The following is a 23172-nucleotide window of genomic DNA, read 5'->3' on the forward strand; positions in this document are numbered from 1 at the left end:
GAGAGTCTGGAAAGCCTTAATTAAGGCGCCGGCAGTGGAACGAGCTCCAGCAGTCACTTTGAGGTACTAATAATAATAAGCATCCAACAGCGATCGACTATTGCCGCCGTACTATCAGTAGTTCCCCGTACGTGGTCTCTCTCCGTACGTCAGTCGTCCTACGTAGCAATCAGCAATGACTAGTCAATAATATTCTACCGGAGTCTAGTGTTGTCGCGTCATTGATAGTAAGCCCAAGCTCCCCCACTTGCCACGGAGTATTGCGTCCTCCATGTTCCGTATCGAGTGCTGTTGCGAATGTCCAGCTCCCTTTCCTGGCATTGATTACGGAGGTACGGAGTACGGCGTGCTCAACTGTTGCGTAACTTAAGTGCTTGGTCTGTCGGCTGTCTGGCCCGGACCCTACCCCTTCATCTTACCCCTTTCTTCTTATCATCATCTTCTCCTTCCATTATTCTAATTGACTGTCTTAACCCCCTTCCTGGGATCATCTCTATTCGCCGTATTCCATCCGCACACGGCCTATCTCCTTCTTTTCCTTGTCGAATAGTCAATATTGTACTGTTCGCCACTGCTCGATGAACGAGTCCTCCGACGATCCACCACCTATAGACCGCATCCGCATCTGGGACCGCACCAAAGCATATGCCTCGAACCTCAATCTCTTTGGAGCCCGCGGCCGCAGCGATTGCAGCCTTGATCATCCTATCCTTCCCATAGAAAACCCGTTGTCAGCTTCCCGCCGAGCTCACCACGATGACCTGCATCTTCACCCCAACTCTGCACATGAGATTAAGCCTGGAATACCGGCTACCACAGAGCCATCCAGCCATGACGTCGAAGTCGCGACCTCGTCCGCTCTCTCTCCTGAGGGTTCCATTCCCCTGGACACGAAGGATGGAGAGAAGGCTTCCCCCATAGGGACAGAGCCAAATCGGAACGTATTTCTTCGTGCGTACAGAGATACCAAGATGATTATCCTTTCCAGCTGGGCCAACTGGCTCCTGGTGTTTGTCCCCGCGGGTATTGCCTTGGGTGCTCTGCACCGAAGTATGGGGGATGAGAGCTCAGTCAGCCCAACAGTGGTATTCGCGATTAACGCTGTAGCAATTATTCCCTTGGCATCCTTGCTGGGATACGCTACAGAATGTGTCGCTTCAAATTTAGGTGATACAGTCGGTGCTCTGATGAACGTTACCTTCGGAAACGCTGTTGAATTGATTATTTTCATCATTGCGTTGGTAGCGGATCAAATACAAGTTGTGCAGGCGTCGCTACTCGGATCCATCCTGGCGAATCTGCTCCTGATCCTAGGAATGTGTTTCTTGTTCGGCGGACTTCGATTCCGAGAGCAGCTTTACAACTCTGCTATAACGCAGATGAGTGCCTGTCTTCTCAGCTTGAGCGTGATGAGCCTTCTGTTGCCGACTGCCTTCCATGCTTCTTTTAGCAACCTCAACACTGCAGACGCTGTCGTACTCAAAGTCAGCCGCGGTACTAGCGTTGTTCTACTTCTGGTCTACATCCTTTATTTGCTGTTTCAGCTGAAGTCTCATGCATACATTTATGAGAGCACTCCTCAACATATGATCGACGAGGAGTCACACCCCGGTGTTCTTGCAGAGATGCTGAACTCTAGCTCCTCCGACACGTCCGATGATGATACTGATACGAGCTCTGGGTCCAACACTACTGTGAAACGTATCAGAAAAGCTTTGCGAAAAAAGCGACGACGCAAGTCGAGTACCAGTTCCAAGGACATGCGTTCGGTGCCTTCGGTTCCGTCTTTCATCCGCACAACTTCATCAGGATCCCATACTGCTGAGACGCCACCATGTGTCGAAGCTTCCGGGAAGCTTCCAACATACAGGCCACCAGAACATGATGCGGTAGCTAGTGGAGACGAGGCAGATGCCGAAGAACCACCTAGAAAGCGCCCCAGTCGGTCACTATCTGCCTTTACATCGCGTGACTTTGAAACGGAGCAGAATAAGCCAGCTCATGGAAAGGTCATCGTTGAAAAGGGAAAGAAAAAGCATCACAAGCGGCGCAAGAATAAGGACAACCAGGTACAAGAGACGACTCAAGATACCAAGAGGACTGAAGATGGCGTATTCGTATCTTCCACATCAACCCCCACTCGATCAGAAGTACTAATTGGGTCTTCGAACGATATGGGAGTGCCCGGGGGTAGTGACCCAAAGCAACCTGGCATGCGCAATGTGTCTTATCGGCCAGCAATCCCTCGTGTGTTTGTGTCAACAGTATTCACTCAGCCCACCCAACCTGCACTGCAGGATTGTTCCTCACCCGCTGCTGGAACAGCGCAACGTCTGGATCTACGTCGAACGAATTCTTTGCCTGACCGTCTGAACAGGCCGTTCCTCCAGACTTCGATACCATCCGCACAGCCGCTTCCCCATCTTGTTCGCCCGAAGCGGACTGAACCCAAGGAAGATTCTGAAGGCAAGCCGGTGCTATCTCGTATTTCTGCTATTATTTTGCTTTTGATCACCACTGGGCTTGTTGCAGCTTGCGCAGAGTTCCTTGTCGATTCGATTGACTACCTCGTGGAGAATACCGGCGTCAGCGAGGCGTTCGTTGGCCTTATTATTCTTCCAATTGTCGGAAACGCTGCTGAACATGCAACTGCAGTGACCGTGGCAAGCAAAAACAAGATGGATCTTGCTATTGGAGTTGCTCTAGGCAGTAGTATCCAGATTGCCTTGTTCGTAACTCCAGTCGTTGTATTGCTTGGATGGTGTCTGAATACGGAGCTGTCACTTTATTTCAGTTTGTTCGAGACAGTTTCGCTCTTTGTGTCAGCATTCATTGTCAACTATCTCATGTTAGATGGGCGGAGCAACTATCTTGAAGGTGCACTACTAATTGCAGCGTATGTCATCATTGCTGTGGCGGCATTCTTCTATCCATCGTGTGAAAACGTGAGCTCTGCCAGTGGTCCTCAGGGTTCTACGTGTGGAAAATGACTGGTCCAAGTGACAGTCATGACAATTGAATCAGTTGACTCGTTGTGAGGATAAGAGATTTGTTTGAAGAGGAAGGTAGAATGCGAGAATGTAAAGCACAAAAGATGGTGAAAACTTAAGTTTTCGCTTTGGTGCAGCAAATCGCAATGGGATATGTTTCCGGTTATCTTTGGGTAACCTGAAACTCGGCACTATCGAAGCTCGAAGATGCTGTTTTTATTTCGGTGGAAAGTTTTTTTTCAATAGCCAGAGTTTCTTATCTTACTCTTCACGTTTGATTATGACCAGAAATTCGACATCAAAGAATATATAACTAACGCTTTTTGATCAATACTCGGCGGGTAATGGCGTTACTCCTAGATGGACAGTTGCAACTCAGCTGCATAATATGGTGATAGAATGGGAAAGATCTCTTCAAGTTTTTTGCTTGCCTGTAATCTTTGAGAAGATTTGAGAAGAGCTTGGCGATATGGAGCGTTCCGTCAATAGTCCAACCCACGGTCGGAAGTCCTTGAATTTACGACTTGTGGTTGAGTGTAGCGCCACTCTTGTACATGTTATCAAATCATTAACACTAGTCCTGAGTTTGGAAAAAAAAAATCCCCTTCTGCATCCCATTGTCATATTGAGAGCTCGCCGTTCATGTTAGTGATCAGTGGACGGAAGTATGATCATGTTCTTACAGCAGCAGTGCTTACCACTTTCCCTTGGAATCAGCTATGGTAGCATCCCGCTAGTATTTCTTCTATGAATTACTCTTGGACGCAGCATGTTCTTTCTGATTTATTGTTTTACAGCGTGACATCATTGTTATCACTGTCTTGTTACAGCCACAGCGTATCCGAGTCATACCCGCACTTGGCAGTCTTGGAGCCAATGGATACCTAAAAGCGGCCTGACCATCGGGTGTTAATTTCAACGACTCTTTTATGTGTTGCACTTCTTTATTCCTTTGTTTAGGTTATCCCACTATATCCTTTGTGTTTATTAGCTGATATCTACATCCCTCAGGGTGTACTCTGTCTGCCAAGTGCATTTTTGCGCACATTCCACAATCGATCCTCCGACTCTTAATCGAGCCCAGCTGCTCGATATCTCCTTGAGTTTAAATGGGACACGACTGTTGAAAAGAGTTTATTGAAATCATTTATTTGAGATGCTCTTCTGATTTCACTATTTGATACCACGTCAATCTATCGGCCTTTTCGAAGCTCTCAGGTACTAATTGCTATCGCACCTTCCGCCCGACACGCAAGCAGATCGAGCGTTACCGGCTCTAAAGAAGGAGCTAATAATATCCATATCTCTTGAGATCTACATTTTTTCAGTTAGCAGATACTGATAGGTGAACACTTTACCGTTCTGTGAGCATCATGGGCTTTTTGTGTTGCTTTGGCGATAGCGACAAAGAACCTGGAGCTGTTCCAAGTCAGTCCGTGGACACTGGTAATAAAGGCGACGAAAGGTTGAAAGCAAAAGGGCCTCTTGTGACCACTCCCATAAGTCCAGCGACTGTGGACCAGTCGGGATCGTCCACTGCAGACAAGAAGCAAGGCGTTCCCAAGGAGAGTGCTGTTGAGACCAGTATCTCACCCTCAAACAACAATATGGCAGACAAGGTATACGCTCCACCTCCAGGTCCGCCGCCAGCTCATTATATCCATCAATCGGGGCCATTATCCGCATCTGGGCCCATGGAAGAGGACAGAACAAACCCTCCACCATACCATGACTGGGAGACCGCCGTGCCAGACACGACAACTTTTCCTCCTCCGCCAATATCAGGCTATCTATACTCGAACACAGGGAACGCATCAAGTGATGACGCTGAACGTGCTCATAACTTCTGTGACAATCTGCCCCTATGGAAGCCTGTCAAGCCTTCTACAGCGGTCTACAGCTGTGTGCAGAACCACGATCTCCGACCCGTACAACCAATTGAGTTTAATGGCAATTTAACCATTATCTCAAAAGGAAGGTGGAAGGGTAGAACCAAAGATAAAAACGGTGATTGCACTCTGCTGACTAGCTTACCGCTATACTTTCCTGTCGAAGACTCTCCCTTTGTCACGAGGAGAAGCAAGACAATCTACTTTGAAGTCAAACTTCTGGGTCTCCGCACAGGGCCAGGTACTGGTTCCGGTGATGCCAGTGGATTCTCCATCGGTTTTGCGGCACAGCCATACCCAACTTGGCGATCCCCTGGTTGGGAGAGAGGGAGCGTTGGCGTCTTCTCCGACGACGGGTGCCGTTTTGTGAACGACTCATGGGGTGGAAAGGAGTTCACGACAGCATTCAATGTAGGGGAGACTGTTGGACTGGGTATGACGTTTTCCCTTCCAGAACCTGCTAGCTTCCAGCCTGCTCCTGGGACACGGACTTTGCAGGTTGAGATATTTCTTACATGGAATGGACAGAAGACAGGAGGGTGGGATCTTCACGAGGAAGTGGACGAGGAAGCTGCAAGCATTGAAGGGCTAGAAGGCAACTTCGACTTGTATGGTGCAGTGGGTTTATTTGGCGGCGTCGATTTCGAAGTTTGCTTTGATCCGGATGGGTGGTTATGGAGACCATTCTCCTAGCTGACGCTGAGGCGAATTTCCAACTTATTTGCCTGTCGCTGAGATACTCTACCTCCTTGAGCGAAATTATTTAGGGAGACATGGGAATTCTATTTCATGACATACTCTGCTTAGTATATACTGTGTTTCCTCGTTTGTGCTCCTAGGACTCTAGTAGCGTGTCGACAAGCTGGGAATTGCAAATTCTTGATCATGGCCGTTCACTCCAGACCTCCAGTCCCGTCCACCTGTCCACCTACCTAGCTAAGAAGGTACTTAGTTTCCGCCATCAGGAAGCTTTGAAAAAGCAGACGATCAATTGATAGGGGCCCACCGGGGCAGCATACTGCATACCATACATAACGCAGCTCATCCTGCAGGGATTATGACAGGATCTCTAAAACGCTGACACTAACTGTAGACAGGCATGGATCGATAAGGTGACGTGCGGAGTTAGAGAACTGTACATACATACATGTGCATCATGTTCTAAGAGGTATGCAGAAGTAAGTTAGGTAGGTAGTTCAGCTTTCCAATGGAAATATATTAGGTATGTCCATGGTATTACATAGAATTCGGTCGAGGGTCGGGTCTGGACGTGTGGCATCTGCATGCCTATATACCTAGGTACACATTGTTGAAAGAGTGAGACATATTAACACTAAAAAGATGACCTTTTCTTTATGGTGTTGACTACCTGTCCACTACAGAGAACCTAGGTATGTACCTGTACCTACATAGATACGCATGATGTACTCCCTTCTAGAAAGTGTCAGTATCGCCTGATGTCAGCTACTATACATAGAAAGGACATAGGTACATAGATGGCGGGCCTAATGCTGCTAGCCACCCTCGGAAGACCAGGGACGATTCCGCATCTGCAAGGGCAGAGAGAACGCGTAATGCATTGTGATGGAGGGCATGACTTATCCACCAATCCGCACACGTGATGATTACGATTATCATCCCTGAATGTAAATATTTTACAAGTGCAGGGATACTTATTAAAGTTCCGGCTCTCTGACTGGCGGCATTGTTAGACAATGATCTACGAAGTCGATGTTAATACGAGCCGGACTAGACTACAAATAATAGTTCTTAGGTAAGTAAGTTAAACTGTGATCTTCCTGAGACATATTAAAAGTTTCTTTTATTATGAAATATAGGTATTGACCCTCACCACTCCTGCCCCCCCAAAAGGATAATGGATAGGCAGTACCATGTGGCCCGATAATGGTCGCAATGGAAATTGAGTATCCACAACTTCCAACTAAGGTTCAGACGGCGGGAAGATCAAGCTTTAGAAAATTCCGAGCTGACGTGAGAGGTCTGCGTGGATACTCCGGCTGTGCCTGATCGCGTTAGTATTGTTTAAGTAAATGAAAATGTTCAATTCAAATAAGGCTAGAAAATTAAAAAGGGTAGGAGAAAGGAGATAAAGGATACATGTATATATGAAAGTACGGGGGGGGGGGGGAGGAGAGAGAAACACAATTCACTTGCAAAGGCAAACCTCCCAAATAAGGGGATTCTGACATCACCATCAGCCCGGGACGTTTCTTTTTCGTGGCTTTTGTGGCTTGCAGCATGACGCTCGGCCCTGTCATTCCAGGTCAACTCAGCCCTCGTTTTGCTTTTTCCTTTGACCTACCTGGGTATGGCTTCTTTTCCATGGCACGTTCTGCACAGGCAAAGGGGGGTTGGTGGCATGATGTCTTTCTTCGACATGCATATAAGGCCAGCCACACTGGTTGGTTACACAGACCATGCATGGGCATGCAAAGGTTATTTTGTGCGGAGAAGCGGGGTTGTATAAGGAATAAAAGGTATGATTAGATCTGGCTACAAGCTGCAGGAGGCCCTGTCCCTCTTGGCGTCATTATATTGGGCATGTATGACGTCCAGATCTAGAACGGTCTTCCCAGAACGTGTGCTGGAAAGTGTAGCATGATCGAAACTCAAAGGAAGTGCAACAGACGCTGTGAAGAGACCTTATAGACACACGTAATATGAAACTAGTCGCTCTGTAAGACTTTCAACCTAAGCTGGATGGACTTGTATAGAATAGGTAGTTTGCGAAAACAAATTTCATTGCCTTCGCTTTTCTGTGGAGCTCAATGTGGCCGGGATATACAATTGCACTTATCAAGTAGAGTATATGTCGCAACACAGGCAAATCCATAGGACAGATACATTAACTGGCCCAGAAAACCTTTTTGGACAAGCAGTGAGCGAAGTAGGGAAACAAAGGAGCTATCACAATGTATGGATGGTGGACTAGAGGTTCAGAGATACGCTTCCAAAGCTGCTTTATTTCCCATTGATTCACATTATTCTAAAACTCACAGGGGTGGTAATTATTAGGGAAAAAAATCAAAACATGAAAGCCGCAATTACGCGTCTGAAAAAGAAGCAAGTGTCAAAGAAACAAAACGGCCAAAGAAAAAGGGAGTGGAATGTGCAAGCAAGTATTAATGTTCGGAGACAGAATAAAGGGTGAAAGCAATGTGGTCGAAAGGAAGAAAACTGAAATAAAGTGTCAGAAAAAGCCTCCCATCTGCCTTTCGATCTAGATGGTGTTGATGTTGTCCCGTGAGAAATAAACCCCATACATGCTTTTGTACATTTATAGGCTTCAACAACCCAATTTCGAATATCTTTTCAGTGGCATTAATTCCCCGAATCTTTTAAACTGATTCATTATCCGGTTCTGTGATTCCCGGACAAGAAAGAAAAAGAAAAGAAAAGAAAAACCATTGATGACGACAGGTAAGGTGGCATCACCAATGGCATTAGGAACAAGCTGCTTTCAAAGCATATTATTATTTGGGGGGAAAGAAGAAGAAAATTTAAATTAGTGCCCAATCCCGGATGTTGGCACCTTCAATCTCCACAGTATCCTTTTTTTAGCAGATCCACGTGAATCGTGTAGGGGTATGGCGTTAGCACGTCTCGTCGTAAGCATGAGAAAAAGAGTTCGCAGACAGCGAATATGAGTCTGCAGCAGCAGTGATTCCTATGCCTGACGGCCGAATATCATCGAATGTCGAAAATTTTTTTGAAGTTTTAGGCAGGTCGTTCGCGAATAGCATCCTCCAGGAAATTGTAATGATCCTGTGGGGAGAAGACGAGGAGTAGCGCGATGGGGAGTTCGAAGGTACGTGAGGTAATCCAAGGGCGCAAATGTAGAAGTGATTTGAGCGACCGGACCGGCGAGCGAGTAGTAGCCATTTACCGAGCGACGTGATTCAAGCTGTAAGCCCGTTTCTGACGCTCGATGTCGGTTCGCTTCCTCATACGTTCTGCATCATTGGCGTCGGCTCCTTCACGGCTGCCCCATGCAGTCTGTAGTCGGAACACTTAGGGTTAGCCACGTCCTAAAACATGCGTGCGTGCGAAAGTAAGCGTATTAACATGTAACAGGGATGTTGTGATGATCTGGGTCTGGGCCGAACATCTGCTGCATGAAGCAGACTTCATCATCAGAAGTGGAGAGGAAGAGATAAAAGCTGGCGAACAGGGAGCCGCCAAATGACAGATAGTAAGCAAGAAAAGACATGATGGGATATACTGTAGGGCTAGGAGTGAAAGACTCCCGCGAGTGACCCAGACCGGAGAACCGGAAGAGGGAACGCCGTGGGAGAAGGGAGACCGTGAACGGGAATGCGCAGCGTCTTCAGGCAAAAGAGCACACGGCAGCAGTGGGGAAGAGGGAGGCAGAAGAAGCGAGTCGACGGGGAAAGAGATGCTGGGCGATCCGAAGAAGGCTAGGGGCCCTAGGCCTAGGCCATAGTTTAAGGCTCTAGAGGCGAACCTAAGAGCTCTGCAGCCCGCACGGCGGCGAAGAGGACTGGCTCTTGGAGGGTGGTCAAGGTCAAAGGTTTTGCAACTTACCACATTGAGAGTGAGAACGGCGTAAATTTTGATTCCACCGTGGAAGTAGCCGAACAGAATCGACACGGGCAGAAGGAGGATGTCCACAGGATAGCGAATGTAGTGTCCCAGGAGCTTGATGAACTTGCTGATGAACATCCACACCCCAAGCGCTTGCATGGCCAGCACGTGCGACTCCCTATCCCATGGCTCGGTGGCTTTATGGCAGAGGAAAATGAGCAACATATCACCCAGGAGGGCCGGCGGCGACAGCGTTGTCAGATGGACGGCGTAGGCGCTCCACGGCTGGCGGCTGCAACACGGACCTCTATAGTTAGCGTGCGGCTTACTTGGATGCGATTCTTTTAGTGTATGTGTCTTGCCGAAGTTGGACATCCCCACCCTGCAATGGTGCACTAACAATCGTGCGCTGACCCGCCAGCCATCGCCCGGTCCTGACTTGAGTTTCTCAAGACGGAAAACATCATGCACACGGTGCCCATGCTTCTCCCGCAGGGATGTAGACTGTGAGGCAAAGAAAGACTGTGTACTTACTACCAGATGTGCTTTTCGCTGAACATGCTTGTGAGGTTGCTTCTCCAGTTGCTCCGCGACCACCGCGCGCACTGCTTCAAAAATTTGGGATTGTCCTCCAAAGTCGTCTTAACTTCAACCTCGGGGTGGTACTGAATGTATGTCTCCCAGCCGTGAGACACCATCCAGCGAGTGATGAAGTTGTCATCGTCAGCGTTCAGCTGATATTTGCCCCACCACCATTCCTCGTTTGTGAAGGCATGAGTGAAGCCCTCGTCCTGTAGGATCTTGGTTCGATATGCGACAGTTCGTCCCGAAAGGCATGGGACGCCGCCATCCATATGCGTTGTAGCCGCGCAATCGAAGTTTCTGCGCTCAAGGTATAGAGCCCCCAAGAATCCCCAAATGCGCTGAGAAAACGTGGGTGATACGGCGCGTCGCAACCGCTGGCAGGTGGCGACTCCTCCGAATTTCTCGTCTTTTTCGAATGGCGCCAGAATCCAAGGCAGTGCGGTTGACGGCCAACTCACATCATCGTCAGCAAAGATGGTGATGGCCGTTCGGACTTCAGGGATGGCCCTCGTCATCTGGCGTCTCTTGTTCGGCTGCGCAACTGTGAAGAGGCGTATCCTTGATTTCGAAGCTGGCATCGCCTCGAGCATCTTTTCAGCCTTCTTACGGTTTGCTTCAATCGTCACGAGGATGAGTTCGAATGGTCGATTGTCAAGGATCGTGCGAATTGTCTCCACCAAGTCATCTCCGCAACCTTCAAGAGTTGGGATGATGACCGTAACATCTTGCGCGGTTAATTTTGGGTTCTCCGGTGGGGGAATTGGCTTGAAGGTGTAGAAGGCAAACAGGTTCACGACAAGACGTAAGTAGCGGTATAAACTGCAAAAAGAGATCAGTGTCAGATGCTTTTCAACAAGAAATCTGTGATATAAGGTCGCTTGTTGGTTCAAGAGAATAGAACAGGGAAATGAAAGAGGGGAAGGGAATTGGGGACTCACAAGAGCGCAATGAAGGCCCGCATATAAGGGAAAGCCATGATGCAACGATAGCTTCAACAGAAGCAATTAGGCAAACGGTCCCGTGAAGTGGCCTACGAATGCCTCAGTTGCGAAAGTATGGAAAGAGGCAACAGGAATGGCCGTGAGGGGATACGAAGAGAATTTAAGAGGTGAGGAGAAGATGATGAAAGGTAACAAAGGAATACTACCAGTGGAGACTGCCACTGGAAGGTGGAAGAAGCGACAGGAGGCAAACAATGGAGAGCCGTCAAGAGGCTTAAGCGAGTGAATGGATAGCAAACGGAGCTTCTCGAATTGGAGAAGGGAGAGAGATGATACAAGAAGAAAGAGAGACAGAGGTGGCGCGTGCCCATCTGTGAAGCATTGACTTTTTATTTGTGCTAGGACCAGCTAGCAAGATGACCCTCTCTGGGGCTGTCTGAGTAAGACCAGGATGAGCAAAGAGAGTTACCTGTGGACTTGTCGTTTTGAGTGTCATGCAGGTGTATTTTTTTCCCTCGCGCGTAAGGACCGCGATCTAGATGGAGGATGTTTACCGGGGACAGATAAAGTGGAGAGGGTTCGCCGCGGCGATGCAGCTAGAGTGACATGGAGCAGGGGCAACGACCAAAGAGCTGTCGATGGGCCGGTGCACAGTGCGTGCCGGGGGAGGGGCGCTTGGGGAGGCCGGTCGCGTCGAGCCTTGGAGAGACCAGAGGCTAAGGCTCTTAGTCGCGGTCTCTCCGTGTAGTGTACATCAGCCGAGCGGGAAGGGCAGGAGACGACGATGGAGTGGAGGGAGAGGGGCGGCCTCGGGACCTGCTTCTTCCCTCCTAGTACCTGGAGTGGAGAGCGCTCGTGCTCCCTCGTACTCCTGCTCCACCCGCGTCTGGCGTGATAAGAAAAGAAGAGACGGCCGGCGGAATGCATGCCCTCAATGGTGTATGCAGCTCTGTTCAGAATAAGAAGATGTTCACATCATCCCCAGCGGAAATTCTGGGCCCGGAGCGTCTCCGGAGAGGGATGATGCTTTCTACTCTTCTTGCCGGACCCCTGTCGCTGATGGCAGTGACTCTGGGTTAGAGTTGGTGGTACCAAACAATATGGATTGCACATGTACATCTACATGCATTATTGCACGGCTGTCTGCTGGAAACGGGTACTACCATGGTTGTTAAACTGCAATGGAAGCACATGGCATCTTTCTACGGGCCAGCCGTACCGCGGCTATTCTGAGCTGTTCTAAGGCTTCGCGGTACGCGGCATCAAAGCAACGGCAGCCGGGGAGGATATGTGATTCCCGAAGGAAGAAGGAACAGTCCGCCCTACTTTCTGTAAATAGCCGGGATTGATCGACACCGATGTGTCAGGGATTTGCCAGGGGCGCTGTCAGTTGTCTCCTTCCTCCTGCATGTACTCCGTGCTCCGTAGATGTGCGAGATCGGGCGGACCAGGGTGAAACCGGAGTCGGAGGACAGCACTCTGCCCTTTGCTTTCCTCCTAAACAAAAATAGTATCCATAGTTACCACCGGGGCGCATAAACGCCTGAGGAGACGTTGGAATCTGCTTCTAGAAATTGAATAATAATAGAAAGAAAATCACCAGCATACTTAGCTACTCCATACTTACAGTAGGTATTAGGGAGCTTCACGAGCAACGGTGATCCTAGTGGCGATCGCCATCCCGTGCAAGCCGTTGGATGTTCATGCAGAGTGCCGCAGCTAGCAGGGATGGGCCATGAAGCTTGAGTAGTGGAGACCAACTTGTGGGCTTTACGTAGCTTACTCGTGCGGCACGGTCAAATTTTCTTTCACAATTGCCCAAAGGGGCCAAAGAAACTACCGACAAAGGGAACAGACAAACATAGAAAAGAAAATAAAGCGCTTAGTGATGAGAAGATGTGACAACCCAAGATTTGAGATTGTTGATCAGGGGGAAGAGAACAGTTGCCCTAAAATCACTAGATCTTAGAAGAAAGACCAATAGGGAGATTGGGGATGCAGGCACGTCAGGAGCTATGGAGATAAAATTCATATGAAGAGACTGGGAGACAAAGGATTTGTTCTTAATACAGAAACACTGGGGATCCATGGATTACTCCATCTTGGCAGTTGACGGGCCGGATTGTCCACTGCTCTCCAGACAGAAGCTCGATATGGTTAGTGGCGGATGACAGCGAAGGCTGTCAGCGACTAATCTAGATACCTAGGTAGATTATACTATATTATATCCGCAGCGCTTTAAACCCCTTATTATTCGTAGTATAATTGCCAGTTACCTGAGTGGTAGCTTTCAGTCCTTAGCACAGATCGGTGAGTGGACTGATTATAATCGTGGAAGGCCAGGAGCGTTTCCGGGCCACGGTCGTGGACCCCAGCGGAGCCTACAGTCAAAGCAGCAAGCGGAGGTTTCGCCGAGCTCAGACTAAAACAGCGCTGATGGTAGCCGCGCATAGATGATACGGCCGCCATTCTTAGCAGTGGCCGGGAGCAGTAGCGAACTCCGTGGTCCGTAGCGGTGCTAGCGGAGACGGCAAAACTAACTTGCGGGTCTAAGCTCCCTGTCTGGATACAGAATTTTTGAAGCTATCAAACGTTTCTCCGCACGAGGCGCGCTAATGTGGAATCGGCGCTTGTGAGCTCGTGCTGACGCGGAACCACTGCTGAGATTTGGCTTCCTGATCCGGGTTCGCAAGACATGTTGACGCCAGATCAGGATTCTACTGTACATCAAACCAGTCAGGGAAAGAGTAAAGAACTTCGAGATGAGAGACATCCATGAGTGACTGATAGGACGCGGTCCCTCGAATATCGCAACCAGCTAGGACCGAAGATTCCGATCACAAGACTCTGCCGCGAGCAGCACACGACCTCTGAAAGCGGGTCCAGCCCGCAATCCGAGCGCGACGGGGCATCTATAATAATTTCCTGCTACTAATGACTTCTCGTCTGATTGCCAGACGGCCCATACGGCGTAAAGCTGCCAGGTATCTCATCTGTAACTCCTGAGCTGCCGTCCCTCGCTTGAGAGTATCGTAAGAGTCTGCGAGGTACAAGCGTGGAACCCTACTGCAACCTGCATCACGGCTCCCTCGTAGTGTTTCTCCCGTCGGCAACCCAGCCGAGATAGATCCGCCATCCCTTCGAGCTGTGAACTGCCCCCATTCTGCAGAGTCGAGATCTGGCGTCGGGTTACCTTGCTCTCTCTATCATGCTTGATCAATTGACTGATCAGAATCGTGATACCCGTGCCTAATTCTATGTCTGATTCATCCTGTGGAACGGATCTCGTCTGTCCGCTGCGCAGACTTGGCATCGTTCCCGCTGGCCATTGAGCTATGTCCACCATCAGCCGGAACTGCCGAGTCAGGATCCATAACTCGCGCCGTCCATTTCTTCGCAGCTGTGGACAGCAGCGGCGGCCTCCACTAGAAGTTAGGACGCTGCGACGCTGCTCGTTGTCAGTTCCAACACGGAAAGTTATGATACGCAGCCCACGGAAAGTACTGGACCCTTGTACTGAGCGCACGATGACATGCAGAGCTTGTGCCGTCGATCAGGCGCTTTCGAGGCTTTCGAGGCTTTGAGCAGTCCCGCCCTCCACGCAAGCCTTCAGTGTTCTACTTTATTAACGTGGCCACTTCTCCATGGTGTAATTACAATGACATTAGTGGTCCAGTAAATAGCCAGTGTAGAGAGGGTCCTCCTGTCTCACTTGAACTTGATGTTCGACTCGCCGCCCAGACTCGCCAAATGTTATGACATTCTGATCGTCGGCCCATCAATATGACAACCCAAGCACCGGTGAACGTGGCGTTCACTTATTCTCCTAGCAGCCTTGCAAATGGGGACACTTCCTTCATGGCGGACGATGGGTTTCGTGTATAGACAGAAGCAGGCGTTCTGGAGTCGTTCCATTTGGCCTCGATGGTCATCAACTGCATTGATCTGACACCTGCAGCGCTCTGGGCAAGCAGTTTGGCTGATATTCTCCGTAGCCCGTACACCAGGCAGAGCCATCCTGCGGCATACATAGGAGCAGGCCCCAGAGTAGGCCCCAGTTACCTTCCATCTTGCCTCATGTCGGCATCCTCCGACTTAAGAAAGCTTCTCACAGTTCTTGGCATTTCACCCTTACGCGGCAAGGACAACTGCGCACTTACAGTACTACTACTGCTGCTTGCGAGGTTGTACGGTGTACAGAGTATTCATCCTCAGGAAGGCAATGAAGTCGCCTTGACACAACACCCCGTACTGCGTAGTGTTTTGCGCGGCATGCATGCCTCGACGTGGCTTGCTGATGCTCTTTGAGTCTTCAGTTTCCGGCACAAGTGGCTAAGAGTCTAAACTGCGGTCCTGCCGTAAGCCCATTGCTACTGCATCGGCCATGCAGCTAGCTAGATCCATCAACCGTTCTCCGTTTCCACAAGAGGCGCCGCTTTCTGAGGCCGTTCCCAGTTTCCCCAGTAGATTCCTGGACCTGGTTGAATAATAATGGGCGGTTGGCTTACTACTGCGTTCCGCTCACGTATTACATGCACAACTTGAACAGAGTCTAAACTTTCGACCGCACAACAACGCGAGTCTCAGTTTCGGCGAGACTCGCAGCGGACGGCCTAGAATTCTGGATCGGCGACGACAACGATACGGAGGCTCCGTACGTTGTCGTCCAACGGTCCAAGACAGGTCCCAGTCCTTACCCTCCCAAACCTTTCTAGTCTAATGGCCACCTTGACTTTACAAGGGGGGTCAACAACATCGACTGCTACTGGCGAGCCTTGAAACGATCCTCCGGGACTCTGGATATCTACTGCGTACATTACTCTGCAGGAACGGAATTTTCAGGGATCCATCATTCATTCTATCCTCGTCTATTTCAAGCTCGAGGCTAGGGAAGGATGACCGGGTTATCTGAGGAAAACAAGAAATAAGCCAATACAGAACCTCCAATACTGGCCGCGGAAGAACCAGATGCTCAGGATAATAGGGAGAACCATGGATGGCATCCACTGCCGCTGCCTGTAGCACTCCTGGAGCATGCTTTGTCGATTTGTTATTTCGCTGTCCCGCTCCCGCTTTCCCGTTCTTCCACCCCACACCCGTTCCGCTCTTTGTCTCGAACTCCGGTCCATCGTGTGTGTGGTCGCTATGTTTTTCCGCTTGCTCGTGCAACCTGCTGGCGCCGATCACGGCCGACACTCATTGGTCCAATGTTCACGCCGCGCTTTCAGATGGTTTTGCTAACTGGAAGCAAAAGAGTTTATTATTAATTAGTGATAACGATTCGTGACTGAGAGAGTCCTTAATCTGCGAGGGGATATCTCAAATAATAGGCTCAATACGAGGACTGCAGAACCAAGCACGAGCGGCAGCCGTTAGGTATGACCAATGAGCGCTAGCAAGGCGTCTGCAACGAATGCCAGCGTCTACCACATGATTTACCGCGGTTCTGCTTTCGTTAGAGATTGTCGATCTATCTCTCACGAAAAATCACAGGACCAACTCAACCTGCGTTGTCCTTTATCGCCAACATGTACCCGCAGCCTTCGACGAGGCGATCATACCCGGACGAACCGGGGTTCTTTGCTCATATGCATCTCTTCAGTCTAGATCATGACATGCAGGATCAAATCTGCAGTTTCGTTGCTTGTAGACTGCCCTGTTCAGGAAAACACGAAGTCCGCCGCCTCATCCTGAAGAGAAGTACCTATAGATATCCCATGTCTCGGCCTCGTGCACCTCACTTGCTGCCTCAGCTGTGTTCGAGGAGATTATATTTGCAGATCGATCAGAGAACCGAATTGCAATGCCATGTCCTAAGGACATTGCCATCTGAGTATTACTGGACCTTTCTCTTCAAGTATCCATCTCTGATATACTTTCGTGCCGAGGAAGAGCACGAGGCTAGAAACTGTAATCCACAGTTATAGACAAAAAGGAAAAGGCCAGGTCATCGGCCAGCCTGGCGGCTTGCACGATTGGAGATCTGAAACCCTATTTATTAACTCCATGATCGTCTCTCGACAGAATGATGAGACTACCAGCTAGCAGCCGGAACGCACGTCGTGCTTCCCCCCGAAAGACTAATGCGCACAGGTGACAAGTCAGCATCTATTAACGTATTTTTGGGGGCCCCCCGCTTCTCCAGCGATGATGTGCATAAGCCGTAACGTTTGAGCGGGCGGGCATAGTTGTAGTAGTGTATTTGTTCAGGCCAAGGGGCATGACATGGAGACGAGACGCCGAAGCCAACACAACTAGGTATAAGTCTAGACGTTGAAAATTTTTAGTCTAGACAGAAATAGGAATTTTTAACAAGTGGTCTCTAATGTTGACAATGCACCGGTGGATAAAATATTTTTTTTATGCAACTTACCCTACGAAACATAATGCAAGTCGGCTCTGAACCCGACCATGGTGTGACGGGTTCTCTGCAGGCATGGCACCCATCAACGTACAGTACGCAGCCTCACTTTTCTCCGCTTCTTGTTCTATCCTTGGCCACTCATGGGTCTCTTGTCAGTTAAGCACAGTCCTCTCGGAGAATTGTCAGCCGGCTTGAAAAGATGGATTCCCCATTAGCATCCATAGGATCGAGTGTCGAGTGCAAACGAACAAACTAAGCAACGTTGACATTACTAAGGTAACTACCTGCTCGAGGAAAGCGAAATATAAAGCAAAATTGCATTTTCTCTTTTTACATATGGCCAAATCAATATTACTACCGGGCTCTGACCTGGGAAGGCACTTAGAGACTTTCTCCTTTCGATCCTGAAATACATCAAATAGGATCAGCCAATCAAACGACCATTGTATATGAGGCTCGGTTTCAGCCGAGAAAACAGTTGATCTCCCCGAGTTAGACGAATACACATATCCATCTAGGTAGCTAATGCCAGATCGTCTGGAGTTAAAATATCCTTGTTGACATGTTTAAATTGTCCGCGTGAAATCTTTATCAATGAAACATAAGCTCTATAGCACCATCATCAAAGAGATGTTGAAACATGCATTTCAAATAGCCTGGTTATCGAGTTCGAGATCCGCCTTGCAAGGGGGGAAGAGGGAGAGAGACTCCAAGCTCATTACTTATTGTCCTTGCATACTCGTGTACATCGAAATAGTCATTGAGTAATGTTAAAATTTACAATAACGGCTGTTGCTGGAGGGGAGCTGCGCGCTTTTAGTATGTTGTATGAGCGAGGGCTGAAGGGAACAGGGTGGAGGAGCCACGGTTGCCTTTTCAGTGAGACGGTGATGGCGATGTATTCAGAGAACATGGACTAGGGCTTTGGCTTTATATTGTTTTTACAGGCGAATGGAGTTAAATCTATTCACTGCTTAGATAGGAACAATTCAAAGACATACACTCAAGTTGTGGTTATCATGACTTTGTTCATCTACTAACAGGGCCAAGCTATTCGCTTTCTGGGATCGGAGATAGATAAGGGAGGACCCCTGCGGCTTCGTCTACTATTATGTCGTTACTGCATAACCATCATCGGTCTGGGCTAGAATCTCAATGGATCTGCGTAGCACAGCAGCCAACCCAGAATTAAGCTGAGGTTGATTATTTGCCGAGGTATTGAAGCCATGATGCTTAAAATCTCAGTACGACCCGGTCAGGAACAGTTGCTTTGGGATTTGACACTCCAGGAGCCAGCAGACACTTCTCCTGGTACTTCAACAAGTAGATTATAACAGACAGCACAAACCTGCGTTAGTTCTCGTTTTACATCGAAGGCGACGGACGTGAAATGCGGGCCTGGTACAAATTAACCAGCCCGGGTTGTACAGTATAAGCAGCACAGGAAATGACAGCTGAGAATATCGTGAGGTGTCATGTTTGCTGAAACAAAATGCGAAAAGAATCATCCAAGTAGATTCGGCATCTTGAATGTCGAACAATGCCACAGGTGGGCACATGGAGCTATGTCATGTAAAATGAACTCTAGATTTTCTGCTAACCGGTATTCTATTCGTCCGAGTCATCACCCAGAGACCTAAAGTATGGACCCGAGACCACATTATGGGAAGTTTGGCAATCCGACGCTGTATTAAAAATGTTGCAATTAGTTTGCTGATGCATACCTACCTCCTAACCTTATGGTTCTCTCGACATTGTCTCTTGCTACCTCGCTCCTTATATAAAAGTCCCTTGTCCTTTATACGTCTGCTAATAATCTCCAATGTCTGCACTAATATAAGCATCCACCTCTAGATTCAATCCCTCAGGGACTAGAATTTTTTGATTCAGCCGGAAAATCCAAGTCACATTGCTGAATGCCTAGCCTGATGAAAGAGCAGGGTCTCCTGTTCGTCATACATCGAATACAAATGACCCAACATGGGTAGCTACTGACGGTCACTTTATCCAACATCACCGAAGTCATTGTTTGCTATAAATTGACGGTCGAGGTTCATGTACTCATAAACCCCCTTTGCTGATTTTGTCAGCCTAAAGCAGGTAACAATCTGTATAATAAGCAGTTACCGAATCTGCAAGTAACTAGAAATATTATGTAGATAGCTACATCTGCTATTGTATGAGGTTTGGAGTAATAGTCTCTTCTTGGCACTGCCTTCAGGACTGATGTTCATATAACTGTATCATCAATCAGATTGAAAAGGTCAGTGAATTAAAAGAATGCATTAACCCTCCCATGATGTTAAAGCCTCTCTGTGATTATAAGTTGTCCAGCATATCTCAAAATTGCACTCAATAGGTGTAATCTCTATTAACTAAGACTAGAAGGAAATTGAGAATGAAATTCTTTCAGGCCCAATATGATAAGCTCCTTCTATGTGTTGCTCATATCACTAGCCCTGTCTTCTGTTGCTTCCAGCCCAAGTGCGTTTTCCATGCATACTTGAGAGTGGACGGAATGTTAAAAAGATTCTGTGATGCCTATTAGTGGATTAGGTGGATCGACCAATTATACTCAAAATCATATATTTATTCTTCCTGTTTGGCTTCAAAGTTCCGGTGTTGGCAGTTTGTCCGGGATCTGTCACAAGTAGAAAGATATGCTGCATACCAGTAAGGATTGGTAATTGACATTAACGCAAACACTACAGTGATGAGTGGCTGAATATTCCTATTTTGAGCTTTGCCCTCAATGCTCACTTTGTGTAGGTGACTGGTGGGTTTCTCGGACTCAGTAGCCATTCAGAGATTTTGCGAACATCTCCTCGTTATTAATATATATACAGTGAAAGCAGCTACTTATATGTTCCGGCTACATATGTTGCGACGGCTATTCTGCACTCAACATAGGAAAGCTTTAAATTATCAGGTAGGAACTCACAGCAATCCTAGAGCAGGTTTCTGTATCTCGATCACATTCTTCTCTTGATAGGAGCTAGTGTAAAGATACCGGCAGAAGCATGAAAACCAAAATTTACTCTATGATGAAGGTGTTGCAGAACAAGTGTTCCGTAGCCGGCGTAATAGAAAAAAAATGTATTCCATCACTGAGGCTTGTATATATTATGAAAGGTATCTCAACGCCTACAGGAGTGACTTCAAAGGAGTTAAGAGATACGAAATCCATAACGGAATTATCAAATGAAGTCATGAAGTACTGCCTCCCGAAATAGTACTGATTCGTTATAGGCGAACGACTGAGATTTTCGTTCCTATGAGTTGAAGAAAGGTTAGAAAGGAAGAAAATGAGATAATCGATCAACGTAGAAATCTTCTGAGACTTGACCATCATGGACAGGAGCTCAAGTTCCTTGAATGAGGCAGTTTAATGTGGATCTCTGTGATGTTGATAGATCTTGAATGAAAGAGTGTTGAACAAAGTTTATAGTCAAAACCAATTAACTGGTTCAAAGTAGCATGAAATCATTGTTAACAAGATCAAGATACAATTCCAGAATCAATGACTGGGCTTGAAAGTGTCAAGTGTAATTTTCGCACCATACAGACACAGAACGAGAATATATCGACAGCCTACGAGGGCTGATTCCTGAAATTATAGGAACGGACTCATTACATTCCGCTGAATTGGAAAGGAAGTGGGTACCTACTAACTTCTAGAATACCCATACATTCAGTAGCTTGTCTACGTGTGCGCATGTTGCATTTAGGATTGAATATACATGACCGACGATTATTGCGTATTCGTTTGACAGTTGTTTAGTCATCGATTTTCTATAGCAGGTTTCGAAGCGCAAGCCTCCCAATCGGAATACTGTAAGCTGGAGATGTACATCTAAAAGACAGTGCTCTTGTCTGCTTTTTAGCTAACGAAGATAGTACATACTACCGTTGAAAGAAAAAAAAGTAATTAGATCGCTCAATGATTGGGTGGGTCACGTAAAGCAAAAATATATATACCTTCATGACGTATTGAAGTAAGTAGCGCATGATAGGATTTAAACTGGAGTATACATGACAGGATACCTAGGTCAGTAATCACTAATCATAGATCGTGCGACCATGACGAGTGCGGGTGAGATCGTCTCTGAGAAGCTGCGGGGACAGAAGGTGGACCGGTGGCGATGGGGGGACCCTTTAGGTCCTGAGCGAGCTAGCTATGAGCGCGCTTTGACATCGGTCGGAGAAGCTGGACTTAAACAACGGCGTTCTACAGCCACATTTGACTGTTTTCCCAAAACGTCGAGGTCCTTTGTTCTTTTCTGTACCAGTACCGCCGCTTACTCCGGTAACTGTGCAGTACGTTTATGTCGCCATCGTGAAAACATCATGAAGAACCTGTCTCGAGCTTCTGCGGTACTCCGCGCACCACAACTCTCGAGCACAGCTCGAAGAAATATATCAATGTCTCGCTCGTTTCATTGTTCACCGCTGAAATCTGCCATCGCCCACCCGATCACTGCCCATGGACCTCCCCCTAAAGCGCCAGTTCCTGCACCGGAATTCGGAGAGCGCGTGGAGCGGCGAAAGAAACAGGCTGAATTGATAGAAAAGGGAAAAGAAGCCCAGACACAGCCCTCAAAACCCGCTACCGCGCTCAAGAAGCGCTTCTGGAAGGATGTAAACGTTAGAAAGCAGCCAGGTACCCACTTTCCTACCTGATCAGTTTACTTTGCCATCCTGGTGCTAACACTTGCATGTATATCAGAGGGGTATCAAGTCTTGCTAGATACTCGACCAGTACGAACTCCGGCTAAAACAATATTGACAATTCCTCCGACCAAGCCTCAACTCGCGTATGCAATCGCGTTGGAGTGGGATCTCCTGACCTCCGCCCAGCAAGCGTTGAAACACCATCTGATACCGTTGACCTCGATCACTGCCCGCGCAGAAGACATTGTTCGAGAGGACGCGCAAGGTCAAATTACCACAAGAGATGAGATTCTGAGGACCGTGATGCGTTACCTGGACACGGATACACTGCTTTGCTGGGTGCCGGAAAAGGAAGCGGAACCAACGGAGGAAGGGGGACAAGGACGCGAGACGCTTCGAGAGTTGCAAATGAGAGTTGCTCAGGAAATTATTGGCTTTTTAACCACGGCGGTTTGGCCTGGTATTGAAATAAAGCCTGTCTTAAACTCAGATAGCATAATGCCGGTCTCCCAGCCACAGGCTACGAAAGATGTGATCCGGGGATGGGTCTCGGGCTTGCACGCTTACGACTTGGCCGCTTTGGAGAGAGGCGTGCTTGCCGGAAAGAGTTTGCTAGTGGCAGTGAGACTGCTGGTGGAATGGAGCGAGAATTTCCGCCACCTGCAGCGGCCGGGGCAGAAGAGATTTGGGATCGAGGAGGCGGCCCACGCATCCAGCCTGGAGGTAACATGGCAGACGGACATGTGGGGAGAAGTGGAGGACACCCACGATGTGGACAAGGAAGACCTGAGGAGACAACTTGGTAGTGTTGTGCTTCTTGTTAGTGGAGAGACTAAATGAAAGGTAAGCCAGTTCGACAGCGCTTGGCTGGTTACCCGGAGGGTTTATACACCATACGAATGTATATATGTATTATGTATGCTATAGACTATGTCTGTTCTCTGGCTGGGTACCCCGGGTTATCGGTCCGTACATGTACTCCGTAGATGGAGAAGGGACTGACGTATACCGGCGGAGGATCGTCAAAATGAACACCTAGATAATCAAAATCACATGGGCCTGCGCAGTCGACGGTTGCCACAAGGAGGAGATTCGGTGATTGCGCCACGAGGCGATCGCGCTCAGACTCACGCTGCAGGTCCGTGATTTTCGCCAGAGGTTGGCCA

General features: G+C 48.3%; 5 protein-coding genes across 5 annotated transcripts; 3 read left to right on the forward strand and 2 right to left on the reverse strand.

Moving 5' to 3' along the window:
- Positions 1–578: 578 nt before the first annotated feature.
- Positions 579–2990, forward strand: VTN00DRAFT_7484 (uncharacterized protein; the record flags this gene model as incomplete). Its single annotated transcript, XM_069434232.1, has 1 exon — positions 579–2990. The coding sequence occupies one exon, from the start codon at positions 579–581 to the stop codon at positions 2988–2990; it is 2412 nt and encodes an 803-aa protein (XP_069287534.1).
- A 1373-nt stretch (positions 2991–4363) lies between these two features.
- On the forward strand, positions 4364–5572 carry VTN00DRAFT_7485 (uncharacterized protein; the record flags this gene model as incomplete). Its single annotated transcript, XM_069434233.1, has 1 exon — positions 4364–5572. One exon carries the CDS (start codon positions 4364–4366, stop codon positions 5570–5572), a length of 1209 nt encoding a protein of 402 aa, XP_069287535.1.
- A 3210-nt stretch (positions 5573–8782) lies between these two features.
- VTN00DRAFT_7486 (uncharacterized protein) lies at positions 8783–11006 on the reverse strand (the record flags this gene model as incomplete). Its single annotated transcript, XM_069434234.1, has 4 exons — positions 8783–8896; positions 9446–9737; positions 9980–10849; positions 10969–11006. The coding sequence occupies 4 exons, from the start codon at positions 11004–11006 to the stop codon at positions 8783–8785; spliced, it is 1314 nt and encodes a 437-aa protein (XP_069287536.1).
- Positions 11007–13960: 2954 nt separating this feature from the next.
- On the reverse strand, positions 13961–14284 carry VTN00DRAFT_7487 (uncharacterized protein; the record flags this gene model as incomplete). The annotated part of the gene is made up of 1 exon (XM_069434235.1): positions 13961–14284. One exon carries the CDS (start codon positions 14282–14284, stop codon positions 13961–13963), a length of 324 nt encoding a protein of 107 aa, XP_069287537.1.
- Positions 14285–21757: 7473 nt separating this feature from the next.
- On the forward strand, positions 21758–22846 carry VTN00DRAFT_7488 (uncharacterized protein; the record flags this gene model as incomplete). Its single annotated transcript, XM_069434236.1, has 2 exons — positions 21758–21995; positions 22062–22846. The coding sequence occupies 2 exons, from the start codon at positions 21758–21760 to the stop codon at positions 22844–22846; spliced, it is 1023 nt and encodes a 340-aa protein (XP_069287538.1).
- Positions 22847–23172: the final 326 nt, after the last annotated feature.

This window comes from Thermoascus crustaceus, assembly GCF_041956765.1.
Source record: "Thermoascus crustaceus strain CBS 181.67 unplaced genomic scaffold VTN00scaffold_4, whole genome shotgun sequence".
Classification (NCBI taxonomy): domain Eukaryota; kingdom Fungi; phylum Ascomycota; class Eurotiomycetes; order Eurotiales; family Thermoascaceae; genus Thermoascus; species Thermoascus crustaceus.